A 17,594-nucleotide genomic window follows, 5' to 3' on the forward strand; every position below is an offset into this window, starting at 1 on the left:
CTGGAGAGTCAAGAGGACTGGAGAGTCAAAAGAGGACTGGAGAGTCAAAAGAGGACTGGAGAGTCAAAAGAGGACTGGAGAGTCAAAAGAGGACTGGAGAGTCAAAAGAGGACTGGAGAGACAAAAGAGGACGGGAGAGAGACGCTGGGGCCAGAGAGAGACGCTGGGGCCAGAGAGAGACGCTGGGGCCAGAGAGAGACGCTGGGGCCAGAGAGACACGCTGGGGCCAGAGAGACACGCTGGGGCCAGAGAGACACGCTGGGGCCAGAGAGACACGCTGGGGCCAGAGAGACACGCTGGGGCCAGAGAGACACGCTGGGGCCAGAGAGACACGCTGGGGCCAGAGAGACACGCTGGGGCCAGAGAGACACGCTGGGGCCAGAGAGACACGCTGGGGCCAGAGAGACACGCTGGGGCCAGAGAGACACGCTGGGGCCAGAGAGACACGCTGGGGCCAGAGAGACACGCTGGGGCCAGAGAGACACGCTGGGGCCAGAGAGACACGCTGGGGCCAGAGAGACACGCTGGGGCCAGAGAGACACGCTGGGGCCAGAGAGACACGCTGGGGCCAGAGAGACACGCTGGGGCCAGAGAGACACGCTTGGGCCAGAGAGAGAAGCTGGGGCTTGAGAGACACGCTGGGGCCGGAGAGGCCTGCCGATTATGTCAGTCCTGGGCCCGATCATTTCTGATGGCAGCCCTGCTGCCAATGGAACTGCATCAATAGTAAACCTATAGTGGGCTATATGTTCTGGACCTTGTTTGTACTGTATTATAATACTATAATGGGTAATTGTATCTGATGTGCACAGCACTGTATTTACTCATTTGTAAAATGTCCATTTTAGTGACAAATTGTGTACTAATGCTGCTTGTCCACATGATCGTGTTATTGTAGCCTCTATAATTAAAAAAATGTTTTAGCTTGTTAGAAAAGGTAACTAATATAGGTGGTCAGAGAGAATAACATATTAACTGCCCTATATCCTCTTAAATTGTCATATATTCCATGGAATAACTACACTGAACAAATTAATTAAGAAGTGTCACACCGTGTGCTGTATTAAAGGACGTATAGAACAAAGCTGAGCAGCATTAGTTACCTTGTCTTCAAGGGCAGCCATTCTTTCTTTCAAGTGCAACTGCAGCCTTTCATTGGACTCAGTTAGGAGCCTGTCCACTGTGTCAGAGAGCCTCTTGTTGTGCTCTTCATTCATTTTTTCTCTTTGTCGAGCCTATGCAATAGAACATAACAAACTAAGTACATCGAACTAATGCTACTGCAGCTAAATAACATCAGGATATATAAAGGCTGATGTACAGCTGGATTGCGTAGTGTAAAATCGGAAAATTGGCTATACACATGCCTAGAAGTAGGCTGCTTGGTAGCTGGGTGGATGGATGGGAGAGGCATAGTAGAGTAAGGATGGGTTTCTTGTAATTGCAAGCAGATAAAAGTCCTACACAAACCCCTGTGAAAGTCGTATCAATTTCTGGCGCTTGAGGGAACTTACCTGCAACGGACAGCTGATTTTTGATCTCCTCTCTGTGACCCTACTAGCTGATGTATGCAGTCAGCGGAGATGTAGTAAACACACTATGCTAATGACAGGTACTGGCTCTGGAAGGAGTCAGGGAACCGGAGGGAAGCCTGCATAATGTCATCTGAAGGTATTGTTATTATTGCAGGGCTTCCTTCAGTATTTTTTAAAAAGTGAACATTAGTAAAATAGAAGCGGATCGCGTTTACCATTATAAGTATTGGAAATGTGATCGGTTTACTAAAAATATGCAACTTTAATTTCTTGGAGTAGTTTTTACAAAAGCCCTTTGATACTAAAATAATGTGCAAAGCATTTCAACACACACATTTTCACAATATTTTAGTAAAAATAATATTGACAAATATGTCCATTAGTGTAAAAAAAAAAAAAAAAGCTCTGCAAAATTCTATATTTAAGTTTCTCTTTTCAAAATAACACAAACTGTATAGGTAATTAACAATGTAAGCAAAAACAAAAATTAGCACATGAAAAAAATAGAACAGCAGAAACATAAAAACTATGAAATAAAAGATTTAAAAAAAAAAAAAGCTGTAGGTGCACTTCATCCTTATGATATTATTAGAAGAACCAAGAAAGTGGACATCCTCAGGCAAAGCCAAATGTTTTATTCAGGCAACTTATATTTAATTACACTGTTACTATCCTTTATACACACCCTCTGAAGTTCTTGATTCTTTTCTTCAAGCTGTGTCTCCAAATGCCTCATTCGCTCCTCAATATTACCATGCCTTTCTTCTGCCTGTGAAAAACACAAAAGGAATGGATCTGAAATCAGAGTGCTTGGGAATACGTTATGTTCTGCAAGTAAGGAACAACTAGACCAAAGCAAGCTACTACTAACTGCAGACTTATTCTAGGAACAGCAACAGTACTGAAGCCGGCAGCTGGACAGCATTGCTTGAAATGTGTCAGCTACACAGCCTGCTACATCCAAGCACTAGCAGTACATTTGGGTTTGTTTATGAGCAATGAAGTCAGCCAAAATGTAACATGCAGACTGTCCATGGTTTAACCACAAACCTGCCATCATAAATTATAAGCCCTTGAAGCACTAAACTGCATGATGGTTGATTATCAATAATTAAAGCATAAAATAAAAAAACAACAAATAATTAAAATCAAAACAAAATTAGATGGATTCTATTTAGCAATAGAAAGTAAAGTCCAGTAGGACTACCTTCCTACGTATGGAGATCATGTCTTGTAGCTTAGCTTCCATAACATATTGATAATCATCAGATGAGGTAGAGGAGGTTGGATCAGACTAATGAGTCGAGGAAAAGGAAAGGGACAAAGTTGATAAAATCAGGACAAATGACTACAAAACACTAAAGAAAGCGGCACAAAATGCTTAAAATAATGTGACACAAAGTATATATCAGTGCAGTTTAGAAGAAAAAATTATGAAATAATACTGTATGCTATACTTTGGTTGGAATGGTGCAGTGATTATGTTTAATTAAAGTGTACCAATTGCCTACACAGAGTAGAGCCCAATATTGAAATAAATGCAGCTATCAATTCACTAATAATTGGTGACATGCATGTCTCAGTGATGATGCCAATAGTTCCTAGTTAACTAATGATCTGTATTGTCATGAATTTTAGTTCAGCCCACAAAATGGCTGCCCCGCTGCGTGTAGGCAACAGGTACATTTTAACACAGCGCATAAAGCAGTAAGTCACACATGGATATTTACTATAGTGAGAGATGAATAAAACGCTGAACAAAATAAGTGCCACACCCTGTACTTGACTGTTAGATGGAAATACCACAGAAGACAACACACCAAAGGGTAAGCCTGCCAGTGGAATTTACTGAACTTAAGAAGCATAGAGTATGACATATATACAGTGTGTCGTCCAAAGACTAGCAAGAAATATTCATAAATGTACTAAAAAAATTTACTAATTAGGATGTGATGTGTTGATGGTGCAGGTTTTAGTAAAAAGGGAATAGTATATTGTTAGTGGTTTCAAATCACATTTTAAAATCCATTTACTGCTTCTATTAACTATATGGATGTTTAGCTCCAACAAATACAGGGTACTGTACTTGATCCTAAATGAAACAAGTGTAATTTCAAGGATGTGTAGAATTTGAAAACTTTTACTTCAACGTAATTACATACATGCTTTTGCAAAGCCTAATATAAAGTTTCTGTCCTTGTCTTCACATGTTGATAAAGTAAAAATAATCTTAGCTAACAAGTTGTCTTTAAGAAAGTTACTTTAAGATATATCAATACTGTAACTAAACCCTTCTGTCTCTTTAATTTTTGGTCATTTTTAATAAAAAAAATTGCTAGGACTGCAAATCCTTAAAACTATCCAGCCTTTCATCTCTCTTGGCATCAGCAATATCTTCCCAAGATTATACTTCTTATAACTAGGGCTGGATTAAGGGGGAGAGGCAGGGGCGGTTGTCCCTGGGCCCTCACACACGGAGGGGCATCCACACAGGGTCGGTGTGACCCGGCCGAGAACAGGTGTCCAGTGGCACCTGTTCCCGGACTGAGGCTCACTGCTGCGATCCGGTGTTACTGAATGCAGCAGCAGTCAGTGCTGCTGCATACAGTGCAGAGCAGCTCCCGGGTCCTCTCATCGGCGTCACGTGACACATTATGTCCGTGACGCTGATGAGAGGACTAAGGAGCAGCTCTGCCGGGAGGTCAAGCCCGCACGCCATCACCCAGGTAAGTCCGAGGCGGAGCAATAGGCTGTGTGTGATCTGGGGGTAGCCTCAGGGTGGCTAAGGGGGGACTCAGTGTGGCTTGAAGGGGGCCCCTACAATTTAGTTGCCCTGGGGACCCCACAAGCCTTAATCTGGCCCTGCTTATAACCCATCCCAAACTTCATCTATCATGTACCACCTACAGTACAATGTGCTTTCAACTACTATCATTAGTAATATCCTATAAGCTAGAGATGGAAGAATTTATCTAGTTAACTATCCATACACACACACCAAAAAGATATATATATCTATTTATATATATATATATATATATATATATATATATATATATAGCTCCTGTCATGTTACAGGCTGTGTTTGAAAAGTGACAGTTAGGAGCCGATCCATACACTTTATCTCTCCAAGGCTTAGTACATCTGTCCCTCTATCGTATGCTGGGTACACACCTGTTTAAGCGGCCAATTTGGTTGGCTATATCCACTTACCAATCGACCGCTCTATATATCCAGGCATACATCACAAGTGGACGGGTATTTACATTTGCCCGTCCAGCTATGATGTCACTGTTGGCAGCTCCTGCGGCTGCCTAATGGGCCCGGCTGGCGGGTCGTCTATATAGACATGCATATGAACTATATATCCGCTGTCCAAAAAAAAGAGAGAAAACCAAGAAATAAATCTAGCAAAAAAAGGCTAAAAATATTATATGGTCCACGAGCTCTGTCTCACATGTACCTAGCCCATAATAGTGCTGTCAGCCCATCTATCAATGCCATTTAGTGCCAGAGCGCTAGCCGTGATAGATGTGCACAGTATGTGCTTCAGTCCCCGACTCTGTTCGAACATCCTCTAGGGTAGCTGAATCTCAGGCTGTTGCTTACACTAGACTGCAGTGAGGAATGGGACATCATTTTGCAGGACTGTAGGCAGGGGTGTGCGAGTGGTGCAGTCGTCTAGGGTGCAGGGCTACGGGGACAGCAGCAATGCTGCCCAATGGCCTCTTCACCTGGCTAGCAGGGTGCCTGGAATGACACCCTGTGGCAGAGCTGCTTCAGTGCTGCCTGGAGTGTCTGGTCAGCTCTACACTTTCTACTGTCAGCCAACTCATGTAACATCATGGGATGAGGCTGGCACAGACGGACAGTGAGAGCCATGAAGTGGAGTGCCAGGACAGCCCTGCAGAGAGAAGAGCAGTACAGAAGAACAGAAGCAGAAGAAATGAAAGGTAGAAAGCAGAAGTGAAGGAGCATGTATGTAGGAGAACAGATAAGGAGGGAGAAGGAGGTAAGGGATGGGGGCTAAACACAATGCTGCTGCTTTTGAGCATATAAAGCCATTAAGGGAGTAGAAACAGAGAGATTAAAACGTGAAAAATTGGTGCTTCGATATCAGAGCCTTTAAGGGTAACTTGTGTCATTTGAAAAATACAAATAAATAGTATGGATTGCCTTCTGTACCCATAAGATTTATTTGTAACAGTTGCAAAATTTCTAGTTACGGCTCTGGTAGTGACACTACTCTTAGGCCCCTATTATCAACGATCACTTTTGCAACGCGATCAGGGTATGCCAGTAACGCTCATGATCGCATTGCAAAATTAGATCATACTGGCCGGATGTATCATCCGGGACATGGGCTCCAAAAGGATCCCGTCCATGCAATGTTTCTAAGAGCTGCCGGCCATTGCAGGGGGTGCTGCGCATGCACAGCCACCATAGCCGGGGAGGGTTCCAGTGGGTCCTTCCGCCAGCAAATTATTCGCGGTGTAGCCCATAGGCTACAGCGACTAACGCCATCTTCAGATGGCATTAGCTGCAGGGGCCAAATTCTGGAATGCAACGCATTCCGGATATTGGCAGAGTTGGCAGCATCGCATCCCCCATAGAAACCTATGGGGAAGATGGCTGCCTTCAGCAATAGAGGGATCACAGTAGTTATCGGAGATACCTGCTCCGGTCCCTCCTTAATACATACGGGGGGAGGTAAACCCCCGAAAACTGGTGTTTTCGGGGATTATACCTCAAATACACTTTGATAAATGGGCCCCTTAGTACTAATATGAGTAATGAGAGTCTGAGTGACTCATTATAGTGTGCTGTCACAGCGTGTGGGCCATATGAGTAACAAACATGGGGGGCTGTACGGCCGAAGGGGAGCCCATCCCTTTCTTCTCTGCTGTTGCAGGGGAATGAGATGTCTGACGTTGTAATCGGTTCTGGCACAAAGGGGAGAGAAGTCACCCTGCCAGCCTACACAGTTAGGGTGCTACCTGTGCATTGCAGCTCACAGTGTCAACCGCCTGGGTAGGGAGGAAGGGCCTAAGTAATATATTTTGCACCCATCAGCACCTAAGGATCTGTTAATTAGCATCTTCCATGCTGCCAGAACAGACGGATTGGTGATATACTTGATTTGACCAAGAAGTTAACTGACTAGTATTCATAATCAATATATGACACAGTCCCTATCCCATCCTGCAAATGCAAACAATCTTCCTGTTGGTTCAGTACCTTCGTAAGAGCTGCTATTCTCTGTGCTAGTTCTGCTTCCACTTCCGGCAAAGTCTCCGCTTTTCTCATTGTTTGCTGCAGTTTCTGTTCGGCCATTTCCAAACGTTCCTGCAACTGTCTATTTTTCTCTTCCATCTACACTTCACAAAAGAAACAGAAAACCTTTGTTATAAAACAAAGAATCACATTTATTTCTTTTTTATTTTTTGTGAAAACTTACAAATTAAGCATTAAATACTGCTGTCCAGCAAAGGTACAGTACTTTGTATAGTCATCAAGGAGAATGGTAGTCACAAATATGGTAACAAAACTAGAGAATTACATAAAAACTGTATGCTTGGCAACAAATTAGATTTTCTTATATAAACATAATATAATAAAAACTGTGCAACACTGTATCATACATTCTATTGAATCAATATAACCTCCTAGTGTTCACAGTATATTGATTAATTTACTATATCAAATTTCAAGTTTTATCAAGGAGTAGTCAGTAGTAAACTATTTACAAGCCATTCATCAGTTAAATACTGTATTTTACAGTGTTTCATCTAATCAACCACCTAATTAACCAAAATATTCACTAACGGATTCCAAAAAGCAAGGACAATTAATATTTGATTCCACAAACCAAATCCAAAATAAAGAAAAAAAGATTATAATAGAATCAAAATCTCAAAGGGGAATTTATTAAAGACATACTGTATATTTAATTTATTTGTGTATCTATTTTCTTAATGACCAGTTGTGTGTGTGTATATATATGTACATACACACACATATATATTATATATATATATAGGCTTGTGCAAACATAACTAATGTGCAAACTTTGAAATTAATAAATAAAGCTTATCTGTTGTCTGACACTTTAAATGTTATCCTTCACTGTCCTTTAGAAGATGAGCCAGATGATTTATGGACCTTGTATAAAAGTGGTATACCTGAAATCAGACCCAGCACCAAAAACACCAGAAAATACCGTAGTGTAGTATCTCAGATTTAATACAAGAGTAATGGAATTAAAAACTTATACATGAATAAAATATAAATGTGCGTATCACATAAGATCACCCTAATCAAGAAGGATGGAACCATCCACAACCAGCAAAAAGGAAATCCAGGCTGGCATAGGACTTCAGGACGATGATATATTAATGATAGTTTGCAGGAACCAACCAACGCATTTTGTTGTTGCCAACTTTCTCAGAGATGGCATGGAACGCCGCTCTGGCTGTTATCAAACTGCTGTAATCTTGATAATGGTCCATCAGGACTGAAGCGTCTATACACACTTTTAAGCATCTAAACTGAAGTGTTACTAAAAGCTACGTATTTTGAATTTGAATACTGGTGAGTGCTATTTCTATTAATTATTCTGTATATATTGTGGCAATATGATGCTAGTTGGCGATAGTTAGCCATGGATTCTGTGTGGGGCTGGAGGGATCTGTCCACACAGGGTAGAAAAACTGAGTTTGACCACACCTAGAGGTTGCCCAGTGGATTCAGTCCAGGGAGGACTGAGGCAGACCAGTCCCATAGGACAGTCCAAGATAGACGGTGGCAGCTACAGAGCCCAGAGTGCCTGGAGGCTTGGCCGGTCTCCAGACCTGCAGTCAGACTGGGAGGACCGCAAATCTCTAGGACTGTTTGTGTGACTTTGCGGAAGTCAGGCCAAGAGGCCAGTGTCTAGACCTACAAGCCAGGCGGGGAGGACCACAAGAGAGACTTTGTGTGAAGGCCGTGTTTATACCTGTAAGAAACAGGACTGGGACTACAAGAGACTGTGTTACAGACTAGCTGCCTATTATAATCAGGGTTCAAGCAGTGAGGTAGTGCCCTGCATCAGGGGCTAGGTTGTTTATTAATTTGTTTCTGAAATGCTGACCGTAAAGCACCATTTACAGTATTTAAATTTTAACCTGCAAAGCGCATGTGTATCTTTATTATGCACCACTGACCTCTCTACAGAGCTAATTATCCAGATATATCACAATATATACACCAATAACCCATAACATTAAAACCAGTAACAAGAAGTGGATCACATTGATTAACTCGTTAGCATGGCACCTGTCAAGGGATGGTATATATTAGGCAGCAAATTAACTCAGTTCTTGAATTGATGTGCTGAAAGCATGACAAATGGGCAAGCCTACTCCAGTTGTGCTCCAGCACCAAGTTACAGTAATGTGCAGTGTGCTCCAGATATCTCATCATACTGCTCCAGTATATGCCTGTAAATCTGCCCTTGCCGATCCTCCAGCTATTGGCAAATCTTGCTAACCGGCTTCTTGTCTCAGTACCTGTCCTTCTGACTTCCTATGTAGGGTCAGTCTATTACTACCAGTGGCTTGCATGAAGAGTGGCATTATTAGGCCATCCAGCTTCACTCACACTTAAGTATAGCTGTCCCAGGGGGTCCCGACCCAAATTACCAACCTTCTAGTGCCGTGACAATCTCAATCCAATCCAGGATCTGTGGGATGTGCTGGAGGAACCAGTCCGAGCGATGGAGGCCCCACAATGCAATTTACAGGATTTAAAGGATCTGTTGCTAATGTCTTGGTGCAAGATATCACTGGACACCTCCAGATATCTTTTTGGAGTTCAAACTTTGATGGGAGAGCTGTTTTGGGGGCACGAGGGGGACCTATGCAATATTAGGCAGTTTATAACATTATGGCTAATCGGTGTATATATATATATATATATATATATATATATATATATATATATATGTGAATATATACAGTACAGACACAAACGCATATATATACATGCATCTATCCTCCATGCGCTACAAGTCGCGCCACACAATACGGGAGCTCCGTGTGCCTCGGTAGCGCCAAGCATCTTTCATGCAATTTTTTTACCTTCAAATGCGTCTTTTATTCACACAGTGATGCGAGTAGCTAGCACAAGCAGCTTCTGCTGATTAAAATGATATGCAGCATGCCTATGTTCTCTGTGCATCTGCGGGTGTATCTTCATGTGAAATGCTACATTACATTATCAGCGGCTGTAACGTGCAGATACACCCGCACATGCACAGAGAAGGACATGGCTTCTCAATGGCAAATGTTGAGGGGTCGTACTTATTCCTACCTGACAGGCTTACAGATCTCATTACAGCTGCATCATAGCCATTGCACTTAAGCTTGATGTATTATTGGCACTTGAACTCTTTTCATAGCCTCCTGTGTCTTCCTGTGTATATTTGTATATGGCTGCTTTGTGCGGAAATCTGGCACATGGATTTATAATAGATTTGCATTACTTAACATTTCCCTTCTACAAATATGTGCATATAACTCTTTGTCTTTATATTTTGCATGATATTTGCAGCTCAGGGAAACACCACACAAAGTGTACTAGAGATGCTGGATTGCAACGTAATTTTAAATACAAACAATGACAGAGCACAACAGAACTTGGTATTAGTAAAAGTCTCGGCATTGGAGCACTTCGTATACAGATTCAGACACATTCGCACAGAGGTATAAATGTCGCACATCAAATTGATCAGTGCAGTCTAGCTAAGTAGTTTTGTTGCTTCTAGTTGTTTTATTTGTGCAAATAAGATGCCACTTCTGAGTGATTAAGACACTTGGTGTGGATGAGTTGCCTGGGACCTGGCACTTCGGGAGGGGCTGCTTGGTGTGACTGAAGCCACAGTGTATGAGGATCAGTGGCAGATTTTCCCCAGTAAAATCCGCCACCTTAGTAAGCCAGTAACTTCCCATTGGAAGCGCTACCTGCCAGTCACACACAGGACAGGCCATCCCAGGTGGAGGTGTTTCCCCCCCTGGGACTGCCTGTCCGGACTGCGATCAGCAGAGAGTGCGCTTGTGCTAGCCACTACACGTTATTAACGATTTGTTGTTCCCATGTTTTGGAATCAGCCAAACCGTTAAAGATATCATGTACTGTGTAGGGGCCATTAGGAGGTAACTTGGTGGTGGATAGCCAGGCATGGGCGTGTCACTGTTGTGTTCAGATGGAGAAATTACACTTGCCGTAGGGCAGGTGCAAGCTTCGATGTTGCAACCGATAGTGCACCTAAATACGCAAGAGATGAAATAGTGCTGCAGGCGTCTCAGTAATCTCACAATCGGCAAAAGATGCAGCCACACCTGCCTGTACCTCAGAATCAGGCCCATAGTTTCTGCTGCGCTTTAAAATTTGGAACATGACAAAAGGGGAAAGGGAAAACCGCTCAGGAATAAGATGATAAAGTAGTGTGTGTTGTTCTCTCATCTAACTGACTAAAAATATTGGTATCCAATCCAAATTATTTAGGCCACCAGTGCTGCCATAATGAATATTATTCATAGATGTAACCCTATGGCCAGTCAGTGGTGCTACCCAGAGTCAATATACAAACTCAGAGAAATTAAAAAAGTACTGTGTGTGGGGAAATACAACACAACAGTGAACAGTAGAAACGGCACTGGAGACGCACTCCTACCCTCGCCCTGTATATCTTGAACTGCTGCCTAGCAGATTTTCTAATTGTGCATTTACAGAAAGGGGTTGGCTTTTTTCATGTGTACATACACACAGTGGAGTCACTCATCTACGGGACACCTGGTGCGGACTGAGGGCCTGATTCAGAGCAGCTCGTAAGTGGCCGCTCGTTCGCTCTGAGCGATGTTCGCACAACTGTGCATACGTATGGGTCGTAATGCGCATGCGCAAACCAGTCATTGCGGTCCGAAATCGTGCGCTCGCAAAACAGCGAGGGGCTGCTCATTTGAGTGACAGAATGTACCGTTTGTGGGTGGTAACAGGGGAAGGTGCTTGAAAACGGGGAGTGGAGATCCGAACGCAGGCGTGCCTAATGGTCAAAAGGGCGTTTAATGGGAGTGCATAATTAACAAAGCAACGTCATCACCCACGTCACTTGGTTGTCTTTTAGCCTGAACTGCTCGCAGTGATAGCGGTAAGAAAAAGCTACCACGAGCAGTTCAGATGCCTATCGATGTACCTGATTAATCTAATAAATACCGGAGATGACGTGTGATGCGTACGGCAAAGGGGCGTCCTTACAAAATAGCGAGCGCATTTTTCGGTCGCTCGCTCAGACATAGAGGCGTCAACAAACCGCAAAGAGCGAGCACTCAATTTAAATAGCCGGCCCCTTTTTTGGAACGACCGTCCGCAAATAGCGTCCGGCTCTGAATCAGGCCTAGAGTCCGGAGAGTATAGAAGGGCGGTAAAAAAGGTGGCAGGGCTTCACATGCAGGGGCGTGGTCTCGTGCCCTGAACCCCCCAGTTTAGTCACTCCCAGAGATGTGAACTGCCGCTGTGGACCACTCTGTGTGCAGTGCTGGCTCCCTCACTGTGTCAGGAGCCGAGTACCGCATGTAATGCTACAGTGCAGCACCCGCCTCCTGTCACTGAGGGGGAGTCTGCACCTTGGTGTCACCCCTCGGCGGATGACACACACGGGTGCGGCCCACACCCCCCTTGTGATGCCATTGCATACTCAGGCACTTTTTAATTTATTTATTAGACGAGCAGTAACAATATCTGTTTATACAACTGCCTGTTTTATACTTTTCTGCATTATTAATGTTGGCATTTAGGGGTATAACAGTGAAAATATATGATTTAGGCCACGTTTACTTGTTTTATGATATTAGTAATGCATATACTGTACATGTTTTGATCTATTGACAATCTTTCTATGTGATGTGACCATAATCATTATATCACATCAAATTTTCAGCTGTGACATCATTTAGCAAGTTATGCCGTTATTTATCTATATATGCACAGAGGGTGCGTGTGATAATTTAGTAGAATTCTTCCTGCATTATTGATTGTATTTTCCAATGATTCCATTTCATCCAAGAGTATAAGGTATATATCTATTCACAGTGTCCATTTCTATGTGTTCCATATAATCTAGGATATGTGGGAACATGCTTTTTGAGTAACAGCAGGGTCACACCTGTAATTCACTCAGACCCATAACTAGACTTCTTGGTGCTCTGTGCCAGAGAGAGCATTGGCACCCCCCCTCCCCATTTTTTTAAATAGGGACATAAGAAAGTGCACCTGAAAAAGAGCCATGGCCTCATGGGGAAGGGCCAGGGTAGAGATAGGGAAGGCCAGGAGATGCTGGGGATGAAATAAGAGGAAGCTTCAAGTGAGAATGATAATAAACAGGAAAATTGACAGGGCCAAACAGCGCCCCCTGCCCTGCGATGCCTTGTGCTATGGCACTGGTCGCACAGTTACTGCCCTGATTTCACTGTATAACTGTAACCAATTAGATACTAAAATAAATGCAGAAGCATAATTTAGCCGGCGTATGTTCTGCTTCACACTATCACTATCATAAAATTACTGTTTGTGAAGCAATTTATAATCAATATGTCACTTCTTGACATATTGTAGCACAGCAAGAATTTTTGAAGAAATTCCAATATAATTACTAATACATGTTAGTTTTTATTACCTATTATGCTCCATATTTATATTAATAAAAGTTAATTTAATATATGTAAAATATATATATTTTTTCATTTATTAGTGTCTCTTTTCTTTAAGCGTGCTCCCATACAGAGTACTTTTTTCTTTTCCCTTACTTTGTGTGCCAAAGTTTGAAAACACAATGGAGAGAATGGCGCCCTGACTCATATACAATATGTTTTATTTTTAAATGCTCTTTTCATGTGTTCAAAACTGCAACAGGTTTGATTGTGTACATTTCACCTACTTTTGATCATAATTTTTAGCACCCCGTTACTGCTTTTGGTCACTGCTTCATGTTTCTCAAATATTTTGATTTAATAATTAATAAGCATATAGTAATGCTACAAACATGACCAAACCCATGCACAAGAAAGATGCAAATCATACAGTGTCAAATAGACCTTATAAATAAAATTGCTAATCATCAGATATACTGTGGGCACTTTTTTTCATGTCAATGTATGTTACAGCATCAGAAGTGCACAAAGTTACAGAGAAAACAAAACACTAACAAGCTTGTAGCTAGATCAGTAACTCCGGATGCTATTGATGTTTCTGCACACCTGGGACTTGGGTTGTTGTTCGTCGGCTCAACAAAGCTAATACACCGCAATTAAGAAATAATAACAAAAACTGGCTAACTGTAACATTACTAACTGTGCATCTGTTTAACCAGAACAGTTCTAACTATACAGCCGGATAAAGAGCTTAGGGGTCCTAGGCAAGTTACTGGGATGGTGCCCATTTTTCCATCTATGTTTGTCAAATAAACTACATAAAAACGGGTTAGGGTAATCCAAGCCCCTCAGTGCCCAAAGGGCCCTAGGTAAGAGCCAAGTTTCCTAGTGGATGAACTGGCCTAGGCTATAACTAAATAATTAGGTAATAAAAAATGAATACAGAAACATTTACTGGGCATGTGTTTCCGGAAGAAACAAACGCTTAAGCTGTAGGCACTATCTACAGTATGTTTGCATCTCTGCCAACCACTACATTTTGTATGTTCTTGACCAGACCTGTTTGGATACAGTTTTTAAATGTTGAAGATACGCTTCTAAAGTATAATACTATCATTGATTATTTTTTTTTACTTAAGTGCAAGCTCCTTTTTATCATTCACTTCTTTTAGGTTCAGTATTTATTTCACAGAAGGGAACATTCTCCTTTAATTACATTTTTGTGGAAAATATGTTCTGCTAATTTTTCAGCAGATATATGTGTTTAGTTCTATCCTTACACCAACTGTACATATTTACATATAGGATGATACATTTATAAGGTCACTATAAAATACAGTATGTCACTCATACAGTAACTTGAAATGTAAGACATTTCTTTATATATAATCAGGTATAATGTGATCAGATACACAAGTAATAAAATGACTGAACCTGACGTAAAATAGCTTCTTTGTTTGCCAGTTCGTTTTCCAGCTTATCATTCATATCATGAATGGACGTAGATTCTCGCTGTGCACTAAGATATCTCTTTTCAAGTGTTGTGATTCGTTCTTCCATATCCTCTTTCTGAGCCATGGCCTGAAATCCACAGAAATACATTGTAATATTGATTCATATAGGCATCTGAGAAACATGAGATTGTATTAGTATAATGATTATGTGTGCATTATAAGGTTTTTTAATTCTTCTGAAAACATTTTTCAGGCACAAAAATGAAATTTAAGCACTTAAATAAATGCAAATGCCTTAAAAAATGTAGTGTACAGAGTCCTCTCATATACAGATATAATCTGTCCCTTGAGAATTTTACAGGGTGTGTTTCAAATTATTAGAGTTTACCTGTACTGTAAGATCTCGCAGGGAGGTGCAGAGCAGTGATTATGCTTAGGTGGACTTAGGGCACCGATGGGTAATGGCCAGCTATAACACTGCATTAGTCACATGTCATCACAGTGTTAGCACTGACTGCTTACATTAAGGGGAAGTCACCAGCGCTTCTTACATGTGAAGCTTTTGGCTGCTGCTCCTGGATATCCATGTTAAGCAGGGTGTGTGGAGTTTGGGTGTGTATGACATCCCACCTCTAACCTAATAAGGTCATTGAGAAGGGGGCGTGGGGGGTGGGGATACCCCTTCCCAGGGTGGTGAGTGACTCCCAGGGGTGACCTGGTGAGATGATGGATATATTGAAATTGACTCTATGAAATAAATATTGTGGTGTAATTTCATGGGGAAGGAATGGTCTCTGCAGGGACTTAAATATATTGAGCAATACAACCAGCTTTACTGTCCAACATAGTTCTCCACACACCACCTCCCTCATGTCAGTCCAGCTCCCTTCACCAACACCATTACCCTGATCTGATATGGAGTCTGATAAGTCCGATATATAATTTACATGGTTTTTGTATATATTTTAGTTTTTGTTGTCTGCAAATTTCAGTGTGGCATACACAGTATTTGCAATATTTAGGGCTCATACACCTGGGCACTGAATAACAGTCTATTAAAAGCATACACAAAACCTAATACTTTGTCATTGCTTTTAACAGAGCTGTTGAACTTAGATAAATCTCAAATCTTCATTCATAGTGTACTATACACTTACTTAGCACTCCCATCAGTCTCACTTATATTGTACTGAACGTTAAAGGCAATGTGGACACGGACTTGAAGCAGAAGACAGCAATCACTACTCAGAAATTAGCCTATATGGGTATACTTCTATTCTCTTTACTGTTGAGGTGCATTCACTTGGCTTTAAGAACATGCATTGAAAATGTAAATGAACGCATGTGTGCGAGAGCCATTAACATGCTTACGTTTCTTCTGGAATGGCACGAACATTCAATTTGCTGCACAAAGCACATGTAAAAATAATGACTACAAAGTACAATATTAGGTGAAAAGTACCTGCCACATTTTAGTACAGAACATTTTAGCAAATGTAGAAGAACATGGCATGCAGGAATTTGCTGTGCTAAAATACTCTGCTTTGCTGTTAACATTCTAACCTACAGCCTTGGTGAGTCAGACTTGTGCCTGTTGAGCCTCAGAGTTCCTATCAGCTTCTGCTCTACAACTTCCTCTCCTACAGATGTGTCCTGATACACTATTGCTCCAGTTGCACCAAAAAGTCCTTCTCGGCACATGAGGTCCAGTGCAAATTAACTTGCGCCAAACTTCATTTTTATATCTTTTTCCTCTGAAAATACATCTTAGTCACAATGCTAAAAAAAAAGCCTCACAAAAGTGCACTAATTAATTTGATATGCAACACTTGTATATCTGTGTGCAACTGAGTCTGAATCTGTATACAAAGTGCTACAATATAGTGGCTGCGGCTGTTTTCATGCCAAATTCCATTGTGCTTCATATACAGATTCCGGTGCACACAGATATACAAGTGTCACATATCAAATCAATCAGTGTAGTCTTGTGAAACTGTCTGGTCTCATGCAATTGCGATTAACACACATTCTCAGGCATAAGAGACATTACGCTACACTTCTCAAAGCGGTTCACTCATGCCAAGGGCATTGTGCCACATGGCTAGTTGTATGAGGACACATCCGTACATTGAATATTAGCAGTGGTGTTTAAAGCAGAACAGGGAAACTACGCACTTTCAGCTTCTATGTTTGGCTGACAGAGTCCAGTTTTCTGTCCATTACTTTACTCTGATTAAGTTCCAGAGCTCAGAGAAGGAGAGAATAGGAAAAGGCATTTGGATCAGCTGAAAACTTGATAGTGCTTCTACCATCTGCGCACTCCTGTCAAGGAATGAGCTCTTGCACACTGAGCCACCAGGGAACAGGCTGTTTTGAACACAGAGAATTATACTCTAGTGACCGTCCAATGTATATGTTACCAGGCAATCGTTTCTGTATTGTAAATTAGACCACTTATTAAAGGTATAAACGCTACGGTCACTATACCAGTATATTATACGGGATACTTCTGGAATAATATGTAGGGTACTACTTGCCTTACATCAATAATGTATAAATAATAAAAGTGCTAGTCTAGGGTGAAAAGGCCATTTGTGACTTGTGTGCCAGAAAAGCTTGAACCACCACAAGGACACTGTACATTTTTCTAATTAATACTAATTAACTTATAATAATACAAAAAGAATCACTCTCATATATTTAGCTTTATTGAGGGTACAAACAAAAGCATTTAAGATTTAAATTAAAAGCATGGACTCATACTTCTGGACAAATTCACTCTGCTTCCTGCATTTTCTAGGTTTTAGGTATAATATATAGATCTGTATAGCTAAATTGATCCTAAGTATACCAAAAGATTATACAAGATTTTGTTTGACTTAAAATAGTGTGAACCCTGCATATTATTGTTTGTTCCAATC

The 17,594-nt window shown here is 41.5% G+C and overlaps 1 protein-coding gene across 7 annotated transcripts in view; it reads right to left on the reverse strand.

Moving 5' to 3' along the window:
- Positions 1-17,594, reverse strand: part of PPFIA2 (PPFI scaffold protein A2) — a 452,695-nt gene that overhangs the window by 107,303 nt on the left and 327,798 nt on the right. For 5 of the 7 annotated variants that reach the window (XM_088454381.1, XM_088454384.1, XM_088454382.1 and 2 more), the window contains 5 exons: positions 16,045-16,077; positions 14,654-14,800; positions 6,774-6,908; positions 2,221-2,304; positions 1,104-1,235 (listed from right to left, as the gene is read on the reverse strand). In XM_088454381.1, coding sequence (XP_088310507.1) covers positions 1,104-1,235; positions 2,221-2,304; positions 6,774-6,908; positions 14,654-14,800; positions 16,045-16,077 — 531 coding nt within the window. The remainder of the gene's footprint in view (positions 1-1,103; positions 1,236-2,220; positions 2,305-6,773; positions 6,909-14,653; positions 14,801-16,044; positions 16,078-17,594) is intronic. The other 2 variants (XM_088454383.1, XM_088454386.1) reach the window with 1 other exon arrangement.

Source organism: Taudactylus pleione, unplaced genomic scaffold (assembly GCF_031769625.1).
Source record: "Taudactylus pleione unplaced genomic scaffold, aTauple2 ptg000040l, whole genome shotgun sequence".
Classification (NCBI taxonomy): domain Eukaryota; kingdom Metazoa; phylum Chordata; class Amphibia; order Anura; family Myobatrachidae; genus Taudactylus; species Taudactylus pleione.